The 14,333-nt window shown below is 41.0% G+C and overlaps 1 protein-coding gene across 1 annotated transcript in view; it reads right to left on the bottom strand.

Annotated features, from left to right (window-relative positions):
• The window catches only part of SLC44A1 (solute carrier family 44 member 1), a 126,167-nt gene that overhangs the window by 90,819 nt on the left and 21,015 nt on the right, over positions 1-14,333 (bottom strand). Inside the window, exon 2 of the mRNA XM_075826032.1 lies at positions 11,860-11,949. Within this exon, the coding sequence (XP_075682147.1) occupies positions 11,860-11,949 (90 nt within the window). The remainder of the gene's footprint in view (positions 1-11,859; positions 11,950-14,333) is intronic.

The raw sequence follows: 14,333 nt of genomic DNA, 5'->3' as shown, positions 1-14,333 counted from the left end.
AAGAGGCTGAAGTAACCGGCTATATATGCTCGTACACAACTGGTTGTGTAAATGCTGCTAGGAGCAACGGGCGGGCTGAGTGGAGAGAGTTCAGGCGACGTATCCTACTGTATACAGCTTATACAGTGGGATACTTTGCCGCCTACGGGTATGCAGAAATCCTCCAGACGTATACCTTCGACTGAAGGCAACAATGCAATACATTAGGTGAAAATCCGCACGTCACATTTAACTTTTTTTTTTTTTTGCGTCTTAAGTTTTTGATGTGTATTTATCACCTTATCACGGATTTTGCCGCAAAATCCAGTGTGAAAAAATCGGTCACATCTCAAGTCACCCTTAGGCCTAGTCCAACTCTGGTGGTGCCTAATTATAGTGAGAAAATGTATATACCTATTACCACACTGTACCAGATAACAATAAATACATACAAAGAATGAGTGCGAATAGCCAAATAAGTGCATAAAAAAAAAATATATAACTTTTGCAAGTATCACATAAAATGTTAAAATTCAAAGCCTTTAAAATGAGCCTCAAAACCAGGAAATCGCAACATCACTGAGGTATAGGTAGATTACATTTGCTTAACCCCTTCCCAACCACCCCACGTAGATTAACGGGCTTCATAGCTGGTCCTTGTGCCTGCAGCCCGTTAATCTACGTGTGCTCCTAACAGAGCACACAGACGCTCCCCGCAGCCCAGCATCTCTCAGTACTGGCTGCTACTAGCAGCCTTAGTACTGGGGGAAAACATCGGGTCGGTTCGCAGCGGTGATCCGAACAGATTAACCCCTTAAATGCGGCAGTCAACAGTGACCGCGGCATTTAAGTTGTTGCAACAATAATCGGCACCCCGCTGCGCGATTGCGGGGGCCAATTGTTGCTATGGCAACCGGAAGCCTAACAAAGGCTTCCGGTCTGCCATCTATGGATGTGTGAAACTGACAAATATAATACCCTGCAATACATAAGTATTGCAGGGTACTATAACAACGATCCAACAATTGGAACTTGAAGTCCCTAGTGGGACTTAAAAAAAAAAAAAAAAAAAGAAAACGCCCTTTTTCCCTTATAAAGTCCTTTTCTTTTTAGAAAAAAATAAACTATGCATAATTGGTATCGCCGCGTCCGTAACGGCCTGAACTATAAAAATATAATGTAATTTATATTTAAAATTAATAAAAAAACGATACCAAAATCTGTATTTTTTGTCACTTCAGCTCCCAAAAAAATTTAATAAATAGGAATCGAAAGGTCGCATGTACTCAAAAATGGTACCAATTAACACTAATATGTTCCGCAAAAAAACAAGCCCTCACACGGCTTTCTTGATGCAAAAATAAAAGTTGCGGCTCTTAGAATATGGCGACACAAAAAAAAATATATTTTTTAAAACTGTAATTTTATCGTGTAAAGGCAGTAAAACATAAATGAAACCTATATACATATGGTATCGCCGTAACCGCATCGACCCACAGAATTAAAATATGTTATTTAACATGCACGGTGAACGCCGTAAAAAAAAAAAAAAAAAAAAAAAAAAATAGAAGTTTTCACGGCCTAATTACACAAAAAATTCAGCAAAAAAACCTATGGATTCAAAATGCTCACTATACCGTTAGATAAATTATTTTAAGGGCTGTAGTTTCCCAAATGGGGTCACTTCTGGGGGATATCCACTGATTTGGTCCCGCAGGAGCTTTGCAAATGCGACATGACACCCGAAAACTTGAGCTACAAAAGCCAAATAGCGCTCCTTCGCTTCTGAGCCCCGCCGTGTGTCCAAACAGCAGTTTATTACCAAATATGGGGTAATGCCGTAATCAGGAGAAATTGCTTAACAAATCTTGGGGTGCTTTTTCTTCCTTATTCCTTGTAAAAATTGATAATTTCTAAGTGATATTGGGAAAAATTTAGAATTTCATTTTTATGGACGAATTCCACTAAATTCAGCAAAAAAACTGTGGGGTTAAAATGCTCTATACCCCTTGATAAATTCTTTGAGGGGTGTAGTTTGTCAAATAGTGTTTTTTTGGGGGTGTTTCCACTATTTTGGCCCCACAAGACCTCTTCAAACCGGACATGGTGCCCAAAATATATTCTAATAAAAAGGAGGCCCCAAAATCCTCTAGGTGCTCCTTTGCTTCTGAGGCCGGTGTTTCAGTCCATTACCACACAAGGGCCACATGTGGGATATTTCTAAAAACTTCAGAATCTGGGAAATAAATATTGAGTTGCGTTTCTCTGGTAAAACCTTTTGTGTTACAGGAAAAAATAAATTTTCTGACAAATTTTTTTTTTGTACATTTCCCCTCTACTTTGCTTCAATTCCTGTGAAACACCTAAAGGGTTAAGAAACTTTCTAAATGCTCTTTTGAAAACTTTGAGGGGTGCAGTTTTTAAAATTGGGTAACTTATGGGGGTTTCTAATATAGAAGACCCTCAAAGCCACTTCAGAACTGAACTGGTACCTATAAAAATAGGTTTTGGAAATTTTCTTGAAAATGTGAGAAATTGCTGCTAAAGTTCTAAGCCTTGTAACATTCTAGAGAAAAAAAAAGGAAGTTCAAAAAAACGATGCCAACATAAAGTAGACATATGGGAAATGTTAACTAGTAACTATTTTGTGTGGTATTGCCATCTGTTTTACAAGCAGATACATTTAAATTTAGAAAAACGCTAATTTTTGCAAATTTTCTCTAAAGTTTGGCGTTTTTCACAAATACTGAACTTATTGATCAAATTTTTCCACTAACATAAGGTACAGTACGTCACAAAAAAAACAAATCAGAATCGCTTGGATAAGTAAGCGCATTCCCAAGTTATTACCACATAAAGGGACACGTCAGATTTGAAAAAAAATCGGCTCCGTCCACAAGGCCAAAACAGGCTCAGTCCTGAAGGGATTAAACTCAAACATCAATAGTATACCGAAATGTATTGAATCCTGAATAAAAGTTCTTCAATGCAGCAATAGAGTACTACAACCAACAATACATTACATAACTATAATAAAACTGGAATGGCACAAAACCCGATGTGCATTTCAGCTTGAGTTTTTGCTCATATATACCTATTCCCCAGTTATGTTGCATTTCCTATCTTCGGCAGCCTTATAGAAATGAATGGAGCGGTGGCCGAGCATGAATACTATCGCTCCATTCTTATGGGGCTCCCAGGAACGGCAAGTTAAGCCTGTTCTCGTGATCAGTTGGTGTCCCAGCGGTCGGACCCCCACCGATAGGTTATAAATATGGACTATGGGAAAACCCCTTTAAATCAAGGTAAAACAACGTGCTGAGTGCCCCCTCCCCCCGATAGCTGCTGATAATTGAGGTCCCAACAGAAGGACCCCCTGATCATCTAGTCTAGGGATTAGTATTCCAAACTAAACAACCCCTTTTCTCAAGATACCTGGTAAAATTCCTCTGTTACATAAGGTTTCTTTTTTTTTTTTTAAATAAATAATCACTGGAGCAAATATTAATTTTAGGGGAAATATAGTACTATGGCAATGATATGTATTGCTTCTTCAATTCTGGGATGGAATGTGGTCATTGCATATCGTACACAGGCAAATATCTCAGAAATAAATAAGGATTCTGATATCCTTACAATGTGATTTCCCTCATTAACCCTTGGGGTTATATGAAAACAGCAGGGAGAAAGCTTTTCTGCCGATACAACTTATCAGGAACAACCAGCCTTACAGAAACTAAGCAACATCAAAGACTTCCTGATCTTGTCTTCAAATGAGGGCCAACTGTGTTTACTGGGAATGTGTTGCTAAATCCGGTCTACTAGCAGTAGATGGGCACAATCACATTGCACTTTTCCAGATCACATCCATTAATACCCAAACATAAAGGAGCAAACCAGCAATCTATTGAGAAAAAGGTGACCAGACAAGTGAAAAACACACATCACTTTATTTACATTGCTTATTTCAGTAATTGAATGTGAAAGGAAAAGCAAAAAAGTAAGGGCTCATTCAGACGAGCGTAATACTCGTCCGTGTGCGGTGCGTTGAAATCTCTCACAGCATACAGACCCATGCAATTCAATTGGGTCATTCACTCATGAATGGTTTTTCACAAAGTGTGTGTCCGTTGCGTAAAACTCACTGCAAGTCCTATATTGGTGCGTTTTTGCACACCTAGTCGCCCATTGAAGTCTAGGGGTGCGCGAAAACCACGGACAGCACGCGAACGACGTCCGTGAAAAGCAGAGAAATACATGTTAAAAAATTAATTCATTAAGTGCTTGCACGGACGTAAAAAACGAATGCCACACACAAAGCACACTGATGCCAATACGCAATGCACACGGACAAGAAAGAAAAACCGCTGAGTTTTTTACGCGCACAAATCAGACACGCTTGTCTAAATATAGCCTTAGAAAGAGAAGGGTTCTCTCACAAAGGATAACAAAAATCTGTCTTTCCTGAAAAATATTTACTTCATCTACAATCCTAAAGAATTTTTTTTTGTAGTGGCATAAGGTCAAATATAGACTGTGCTTCACACTAGTGGGTTTAATGGTAAAAGTACCTCCATTGGTTTTTCCATCAAGTTTTCTGATACTTTTGACAGCAAACACAAAAACACACCTACTGTGCTATCCTTTGTGTCAAAAATCCTGCAACATTGAAGGTAGTGGGTGCCATCAGTGTACAATTAGATCTATCAAAAAACGCAAAAATCGCCTGCTTCCTTATCACAGCTATAGTGTGAAATTATACAATTCTAGATAGCTGCAGCCGAGCTGGAAATGGTTGGTGACATAGTGGAGTTTAATGTTTACAGATTTATTACGGAGTTTAAATGGACACAGACATGCTGCAGCTTCCCAGTAAGTGTTCTCTCTCACGCAGGGCTGGAATACTCATTACTGCTGTATAATCTCCTCCATGTTGCTGTAGCATATATGATAGAGACAGAGGAGAGGAGAATCCTGCTCCCCTATGTGTGCAGTACAGGGGCATAGCTAAAGGCTCATGGGCCCCGATGCAAAGATTCTTGTTGGGCCCCCCCAAACTTCTCAGGGCCGATGGCCCGCAGCTTTCAGCTTTATCGCTGGGTCTCCTAAGTGATCCAAAAAAGCAGCACTAGCAGCAAGGGGAGTCACTAAGGACTTAAAACATCAGGGGGAATAGCCACAATGCATATGTGCCCCCTCCCAACAAAAAGTGTGCGTGTGCGCGTGTGTAGAGATATATATATATATATATATATATATATCAGCATATCTATAGCAATCTATAGCTATGGATAGGATTAGATACAGCGGCTCAGCAGACAGTATCACACATTATAGGATTGGGTACAGTGGCTGAGCAGACAGTATCACACATGATAGGATTAGATATAGGGCCCAGTTCGCTGACATTGCAGCTCCAGCGCTGGACCTAGGAAAGGTACGTATAAGAATTATTTTCCTTTTTTATATGTTACTAATTATTTTTGTGGGTTTGTTTTTTTTACAGGTTCGTTTGTTGGACTACTTCGGATTCGAGGACTTCGATAACTGCGTTGTTTTTTTCCTCACTAAAATGGATAACAAGGATTGTGTGGGATTTTTATTTCAATAAAATATTTTTTCTTTGTATTTTTTTTTACATTTATTACTACCACCTTAGTAATGGCCGCTGGCTGATTGACAACGCCCATAACTAAGGCTGGTCTTAATATTAGACATGAAGAGACTAACACTAACCCCCATTATTACCCTGGTACCCACCGCCACCAGGGGTACCGGGAAGAGCCGGGTACGAACCAGTACCTGACCATCTGTAGTGACAAAAAAAACCCACACAACCCTCATTAACCATTTTATTGTGAACAAAAAAAAGCAGTCATCCAAGTAGTCCTCGAATCTGTCGTAGTCCAGCGACCGAACTTGTAAAAAAAAACATTAGTAAGGGCCAGTTCACATCACCGCTGCCCTCCTGTTAAGGGGTTCCGTCAGTTTATCCACTCAACAGAAAGGCAAACTGAAACCTCCACTTCCGCTTCCGTCACCATTGATCTCAAGGACGACAGAAACGTTGCTAAAGGTTTCCGTTTGTCACCGCTATGACAGGATTTAGTTGTTTTGCATTGTCGACTGCGCTATTGATTCCGCCAAAAAAACGGAACACGTTCACAATGGGGACAAACGGAAACCACTAGCAAAGTTTCCATCACCATTGAGATCAATGGTGATGCAAACGGAAGCAAAGGTTTCCGTTTTCTTTTCCGTTGAGGGGTTAACCCGACAGGACCCCTCAACGGAAGAGGAGCAGTGATGTGAACAGGGCCTTAAATACAGGGCCCATATGCGTGTGAGATACGGTTTGTTGAACCCTGTATCTAAGCCTAAGGTAGGCTTAGATACAGGGTCCAGCAGTCAGTAATCTTATACACTATAAGATTACTGACTGCTGGGGTCCTGTAACTAAGCCTAACACACGTTAAAGGGGTTGTCCAGTCCCTAAACATTGAAAGCCTATCCTCAGGATAGGCCATCAATAGCTGATGGGTCAGGGTCCGACTGTGAATCGATGACAAGTCCGTGTCGGCGATGTGTGAGAAAGTGACCGGAATGAAGGGGGAAGTAGCGCTTGTATGAGCTCTGCACCCCCTTCAAAACAGCTGATGGGTCGGGGTCTGACTCCCAGGACCCCCACAAATCATCTTCAGACAGTGGTATTAAACTTACCCAACTCTTCGGCCGCAGCGGAGGTCCTCACTCCATCAAAGTGTCGACATGTTGTGCACAGCGCATAGCGTCGGGACGTCATGCGCTGCACACAGCGCTGTGACGTCAGAACCTCTGCTGCGCTCCGGAAAGAGGGAGGGTAAGTACCGTCAGTTACTATAGTAACAGGAGCCCATGTAGTTTATTACATAGGCCCCAGTTACTATAGTAACTTTTCAATGATGTGGTGCAGGGGGCTGCGGGCCCCCCCTGGCTTCGGGGAACGGCCGAAATTGCGACCCCTATAGTTACATCACTGGTGCAGTGTATAGAAGACATAATAGCTGTTTTGGCTCCGCCTCCTAGTTCAGAGACAACTAAGAATCAGAGATAGAGCCTGAAGAGGGGAAACTGCTAAATAATGCAGAGTAGAAGTCATATATTGGCCAGAAATAGTGTTACTCCTCATATACGCACATTTGACAGCTTATTCTGAAAAGTCGCCCGAAAAATTACCTTAACGCCCCTTAGTAGTTGCTGCAGGCAGCCAGAATTTTATCATTTAAAGCAGGGTTCATTTTTTAATTTTTGCCTGAGGGCCATTTTGCCTGATTGAACTACCGTATTTTTCGGAATATAAAAGACGCACCCAGGTTTTAGACAACAGAAAATAGGAAAAAAATTCATACTTTACTACTTTTACAAAGAAAAAACTATTGGTAAAAAAAAAAAATGTATTCTGCTTCACCACATTCTGAGAGCCATAACTTTTATAATTTTTCATCGTTTGTACAGGACGAGCTGTAGTTTTTATTAGCACAATTTTTCGGTACATACGATTTTTTTTTAACACTTTATTTGATTCTTTTTAGCTCTATGATGACCAAAAAACAGATTCTGGGTCTTTAAATTCTGTTTTTTACGCAACTTACCGCGCGATAATGATGCTATATTGTAATCGTTTCGGACATTTACGGACACAGTGATACCAATTTATTTTATTTTTACATTTTGCTTGGGGAAAAAAAAAATGTATAGAACTTTTTTTTTTTTTTTTTTTTTTACACATTTTATTAGTTCCCCTAGGGGGCCTTGAATAATACAATACATGGATGAGTTACGGAAACAGTGAAACTATTAGCTACGCTGTTTCCGTAACTCCCATAGTAGTGAAAGGCAGTTACAGAAGCAGCGTAGCATGTTTCCGTAACTACCATTCAGTTCTATGAGAGTTACGGAAACAGCGTAGCTCAGCGAGTAATGCGGTTTCCGTAACTCGACCATGTACGCGGTTTTCTAAGCGACCGAGTTCCGGTAACAGAGTAGCTCACGGTGCTAAGCGGTTTCCGTAACTCCCAATTACTTCTATGGTAGTTACGGAAACAGTGTAGCTCGGCAAGCACTCGTCTGTTTCCGTAACTCCCGATCAACTAACCAGGAAGTGGCCTGGAGACAGCGGAGCCGGGTATGATAGAACGGGGTTTAGGGGGCCCCCTTCTAGTGGTAGGTGCGGGTCCCAGAGGTGGGACCCGCATCAGACATATCCTGTGGATAACGTCATAAATGTTCTTCATGGGAAGACGCCTATAAACGCCGTTAGAGCAGCGTGTTAGCTGCAAAATACAGCTGACACCTGCAGTGTATAGAGCGTGCTCAGCGTGTGAGCTCGCTCCGCTCCAAACATCATCCCCTCCCCCGCCAGCACATCATGGGTCGGGAAGCGGTTATGTAAGAAGCGGTTAGAATAGATTTATTCTTGCTAAAAACCGTCTTCTAGTCTGAAAATACGGGCCGCAATAGAGCTTAAAAAGGCTATGGAAACCTTTGCTGGCTATTCTTTTACTAAATGTATGTATTTTAGCATAAAAAGCACTTTTGTAATGTACTTTTATTAAAAAGGTTATACCTTTTCACTTCTACAGCTTCTAGGTACCACTGTACATAGAAGCTGCAGAACGCCGTTGTCAGTCGAACCAGTCAGTGAGTTGGTCTGATGGCTTTGTCTGCAGCAGCTGCTGAGTGCTCCCGAGTGATCTTCTAAGCCTAACACTGATCAAATCAAAGTGGATCAACTTTGATTTGATCAGTATAAGGGGGAGTTCACACAGAGTTTCACGAGTTTGTTTTTTTTACGCGTAAACCGCCAAAAACGGGCAAAAAATGCTTCCCATTGATTTCAATGGGAGGTGGAGGCGTTTTTTTTCCCACGAGCGGATAAACCGGCTCGCGGGAGAAAAAAAAAAAAAAAGGGACATGCCCTATCTTGGGGGCGTTTACGCCTCTGACCTCCCATTGACATCAATGGGAGGCAGAGAAAGCGTATTTTGCAGCGTTTTATGCCCGTGGCGCTCAATGGGCGTGAAAATCGACGTGCAGGCAGAGGAAAATCTGCCTCAAAATTCCAAACTGAATTTTGAGGCAGGTTTTCCTCCTGCAAAAAAAACTCTGTGTGAACCCAGCCTTAGGGTATGTGCACACGTAGTGTTTTCAGGCATATTTTGGGCCGTTTACGCCTCGAAAAAAATGGAAGCAGAATGCCTACAAACATCTGCCCATTGATTTCAATGGGCAATACGGCGTACTGTTCCGACGGGGCGGTTTTTTACGCCTCATTTTCTAAAAACAGCACGTAAAAAGACACCCGCGAAAAAGAAGTGCATGTCACTTCTTGAGCCGTTTAGCATGGACTATAGAAAAACCGCTACAAAAACGGCCCTAAAAAAAACGCAGCGAAAAAGGAGAGTTGCAAAAAAAAAAAAGTCTGAAAATCAGGAGCGTTTTCCCTTGAAAACAGCTCCGTATTTTCAGACTTTTTTAGTAACGGTGTGAACATACTCAGACTTAGCACACAGGAGCCGCTGCAGACCGAGCCATCAGACCAGCTCACTGACTAATTCAGCTGTCCTATTTTCTTGCGTTTTCACGTATCCCTCAATAGAAGCTAGTCTATGAGGGATCCGTGAGAGCACGTCCCGCATGGGTGCATCTCGAACGTGAAAAACTTCAAAATGTAGCCTCATCCTGTTCCAACTGGACTCCAACTTGCATTCATTTTCTAATAGTTTACAATGTCAAAAGGTTACTTGACGAGAAGTGTAAAACGTTGTCTTGTGAAACAGGCATACAAAATTTGGGTTGCAGCCATCCAAGATGAGTTTTTTGTTGTTGTCAAAACATGTTAACATGTCAACTTCCAAATGAAAGGAATATCGCAGAGAAAGCTAATTATTTGTCTCCTGAGCAACAAACAGAATCGGAAAGCTCCGCATGCTGCCCTACAGTAATTGCCATGCTAATTATAACTTCACCATCACTACAAAAATACTTGTAAATAAACTTAGCATGGGCTGACGGTTTTTCTTGGCAATATAGAAACAAAGCTATTTAATGCACCAGGGAGCACAGGGTCTGTTCTTATTTCAGTATACAGCTCATATGTGAAGCGTTTGACCACAAATGCAAGAAACCAATAATCATGTGTGGTTTTCTGGGCTATGCTACACATGATCTACGCGTGTGTCATTTAGGTGTGCCAGGTAATAATACAATTAAGAAAGCATAATAAACTATTGACAGAAAAGAAAGAACAATGGTATTCAACTACATGGGTTCCTACTTATGCAGGATTGATGACGATTTTTAGCACAGACCCTACAATGAAAACTTGGCTTGTACCATAAGTAAACCCCATTCACATATAGTGGACTAAATTCCAAGCCAGTTTGAGAGCATAGTAGTTGTTCACACAACTATTCCTCTCATGAAGTTCTGATATTTCACGCTTTTTTCTGAGTGCAGAGACCCTGAGCGAGTTACAGGCATATCATCAATCATATCCAAGCTTCTTCCCGTCTCAGAGTACCCATGAAAGATTTTAAATTTAAAATTCCCAAGACTTCCATTCCAACAGTTAGGGAAGGAATCCATTGTGAAACAAAAAAAATTGGGAAAAAAAAAGTTTCTGCAATTTTAATTTTAGGATAATTTAGTTAAGCACTTAAATGATTATTTTATAGTGCCATTAACCTCCAGGACGCTGTACATATGAGATACAGAAGGGGTTTATATAAAACGTGAAGAAAGGATAAAAAGAAGTACAATAACGAGTTGTAGTTTCTATTGGCACCATTTAAAGTATCCTATAATGTAAAACTTTTTGATCACTTCATTTTCTTTGTAAGAAAAATTGAGCCTGTATCATACTTTAACCCCCGCACCAGGACATGCAGTTACGTCCAGGTGCGTGACGGGGTTTCATTTCTAGCCCCTAATTAGAAAAAAAAAAAATTCACATCCCGAATAACCACATAAAAATGCATGCAAAATTAAAAATATATGTCCCAGCAATTTCTCCCTTTAATTCCATTTGTCTCATATTACAATTAAAACCGATGAATATATAAAGCAATCTTTTCTGGGTGTCCCAGGAGCCCAGCCACATACCCCCTACTACTCACCGCCCTATGTCTTGCCGTCAGACCACTGGCTGGGACCCCCTCCCCCTGCAGTAGGACAAAAAGATTATCAAGCCTCACCCCATTTGACAAGCCCGCAGCCTCAGTCGTTCCCCAGCTGAAACATAACAGGATTAGAAGGAGACAAAATGCTAGGTTTTCTCTGCAGGATTTATACAAGACTGTTTGTTTTAGGAACATGTAGAAAATCTTACTGAATGACAAGCCGTGAGGGCAAATAGATCTCCTAATTACTTTCATCATTCATTTCCAGGTTTAGTGTTCCTGTCACCTCTCCTGACAGGTCTATTTTACTAAATAATTTTATTCTCCATGTAGAATTCTACATTGTGCTGTTCCTCGGTTATTCTTCCTAGAAATGTATGACTAAAAGGTCATCGGCGTTACCAGTTGGGGGCGTGTCACTACAAAGTGACTGTCTAATCAGTGCGGACAGTCTCAGACTGTGTAGGGACACGCCCCTTTGACAAGGGGAATAGTAACACCCAGTCAATTTATTCCTAACATTTTTAGTAGGTTTAACAGAGGAAAGGCACAACGCAGAGTTCTAAGAAAAGATGCTCTAGTATTGTCGTGTCATGGGGAATACAAGTCAGAAGAGATGACAGGTCCTATTTATTGTTGCGAGTTACCCTTTTAACTGTTCAATCGACAATAAAAGAATATATATAGATTAACAGAGATGAAAAAGCAAAAAGCTACTCACCATTCCGACACAGAACAAGATAAATAGCAGCAGCCATGGAATATCAGTACAACTGTGCTCCTCCAACGGCCTCCAGTCCCGCTTAGAATTCTAGAAACAAAAACATAAAAAAGTCTTAGTATTGGTCATAGTGAAACCCCATCTGTGTTCTCAACACAATGGTCTTTATAAAACCACGGTTAACATACAAAAGGCTACAAGATACTTGCACCTCTAGTTATGCATGCCCTGCAACTTGGGGACTGCAGAAAAACATTTTGTGTCCCCCAGCAAGAAGATCTGCATGTGTCAACCACACATCTCAGCACTGTAGGTCGATAAGAATATTGGACCACTACTTCAACTCCTTTCCTGGTCAACGTAAACCCCGTAATAGACTGGTAGTAGTTTCTAGCCTAGCCACCATATACATTATCCTGATAGTGAAGACAATGAAAAAAAAAATGCTATTACATATTTGGAGACAGATCATGCTATAAAAAAAAAAAAAAAAAAAAAAATCTAACACAGAAGTTCAAAATATCAAATGCTATTACTTTATCAAAAAATTCTTCAGCCTGCAGATGAATGAAAGAGGGACAGAACTCTTCAGATACCTTACACTATCCATCGTTGCCCCTGAGGAAATGAAATAATGGTTACTACACTCAATATTACTCAGTTGGGTTCACGTATGATTCTTAAACACGTGCTCTCAGGGGAAAGGAGCAATTTGCTTTATTGTCTCGGACTATATTAGCACAGGACAGATAAAGGCTTCAAGGTGGTCATTTTAACTGATCGTCAAAGACTAGGCTGGAAGTAGTGAACATTGAGGACACTTGTAGCAAAAGCCTATAGAGCAGAGGAGCACAACCCAGGATCGCGCTGCCACTAGTTCCACCCTAAACTTCCCTAGCCCACCCGGGAGGCGGGGCACAGGCACAGACGTTTCCGTTGTTTGGGGCCCAAAAATCCATTATGGCTGCTGAATGGTGCCTGTCACACAGACATAACCTGTAACTTTGTGACAGACATCCGTTTTAACTAACGAGTGCTTCCTCTGTAGTGAAAAAAAAAATTGCTCATTTTGGGCAGGAAGTAGGATGGCCAACAGGGGAAAGGGCCAGAGGCTAAAAGGCGTTTTATAGCAAGAAGCCCCTTTACCGGCAGAGTGCCCTCCATTATTAATGCTGCCAGCAGGCTGCCCAATTATTAATAGCGCCAGAGTGCCCATCATTATTAATAGTACCATGCAGAGTTCCCCCACTAAAAAAGCCAGCAAAAAAGAAAAAAAATTATGCCTACAGCCCATGATGCAAATGAAAGCGTGCTGTTCTACATTTCAAAATTAATGCAGGTAAAAGCACTTTCTTTGTTAATGGCCATGAGGTTATGCAGATAAACGACATTTTACTGCACCTCCATTAACAATGAAAGTGCTTTTACGAATGTCACCCATGGACTATAATGGTGTCCGTTTAACAGATATGTCATGAAAAGCTATTGAAAAGCCCTTGACGTACATGTTAAACAAATACCTGTGCCGGATGTCATGCAGTGGCATATCTATAGGCTCCCATGTTAAAATTCTTATTGCACAGTATATGGTTCTTTTGCGGATTAAAACAAAATTAAAGTGTGTTCTACTACGCTATTCCATGATTCAAATAAAGGTTGCAGCCCACTGGAAGCTAAAAAAAAACCTGTTTCTTAGCCTTTGTCCGGGTAATGGAGCTGTATAGACAGGCGTACGTCGGGAGGACATTACAAACGTGATTTGCACAGGGCATTGTGGCTTATAGGAACATTATGGTCTATAGAAGATGGAATGCAGTCAATACACAGTAATGCTATTCTGTATACAATGCAATGTGTATCTGCAATAATGAAAAAGGATTTTATACGTGCATGTGATTTTACAGTTACAAATGTCATTTATGTGCCTTGCGAGGTTTCTTTTGTGGTTACAATACTTGATGGGTATGGTTTTATTTCTAATTTCGTTCTGTGAGTGAAAACCATGGTAATAGATTGGAAAATTAGTGATGTCATTTTGAGACTTCTGCATTACATCACCTACAAACATGGCATTCAGAAACATAGTTTATAGACAGCTGTATCATGGATAGACGCCTGCCACCTATCACTAGTTCCTGAATGAAATATCACACAGCTCCTTGCAGGTTTCTGAGCCTACACAAGACTGGTCCCCCTTCTAACAAGGATTCTGTTGCTGCAGTAGTCATATATTTCTAAGCTTGACAGCCTTGATGGACCACAATTATGGTGGCCTTGTATCATTGAGATTTATCTGCTTGGCTGCAGACATGAGGGGATGGTTTCTGAGGTGTAATGGCATGTTTTCATTAAGGCCTCATGCACACTGGACAGCCACCCGCATTCACGGCCCGTGCTCCCATATAGAGTATGGGAGCACGGTACGTAAAAAGCAAAACCTATCCTAGCAAACGTGTCCTATCTTTTGTGGAGGC

The sequence above is a fragment of the Rhinoderma darwinii genome, chromosome 1 (assembly GCF_050947455.1).
Source record: "Rhinoderma darwinii isolate aRhiDar2 chromosome 1, aRhiDar2.hap1, whole genome shotgun sequence".
Lineage (NCBI taxonomy): Eukaryota > Metazoa > Chordata > Amphibia > Anura > Rhinodermatidae > Rhinoderma > Rhinoderma darwinii.
Note: the sequence above shows the minus strand (reverse complement) of the source record. Positions and strands in the feature narration are given on the sequence as shown.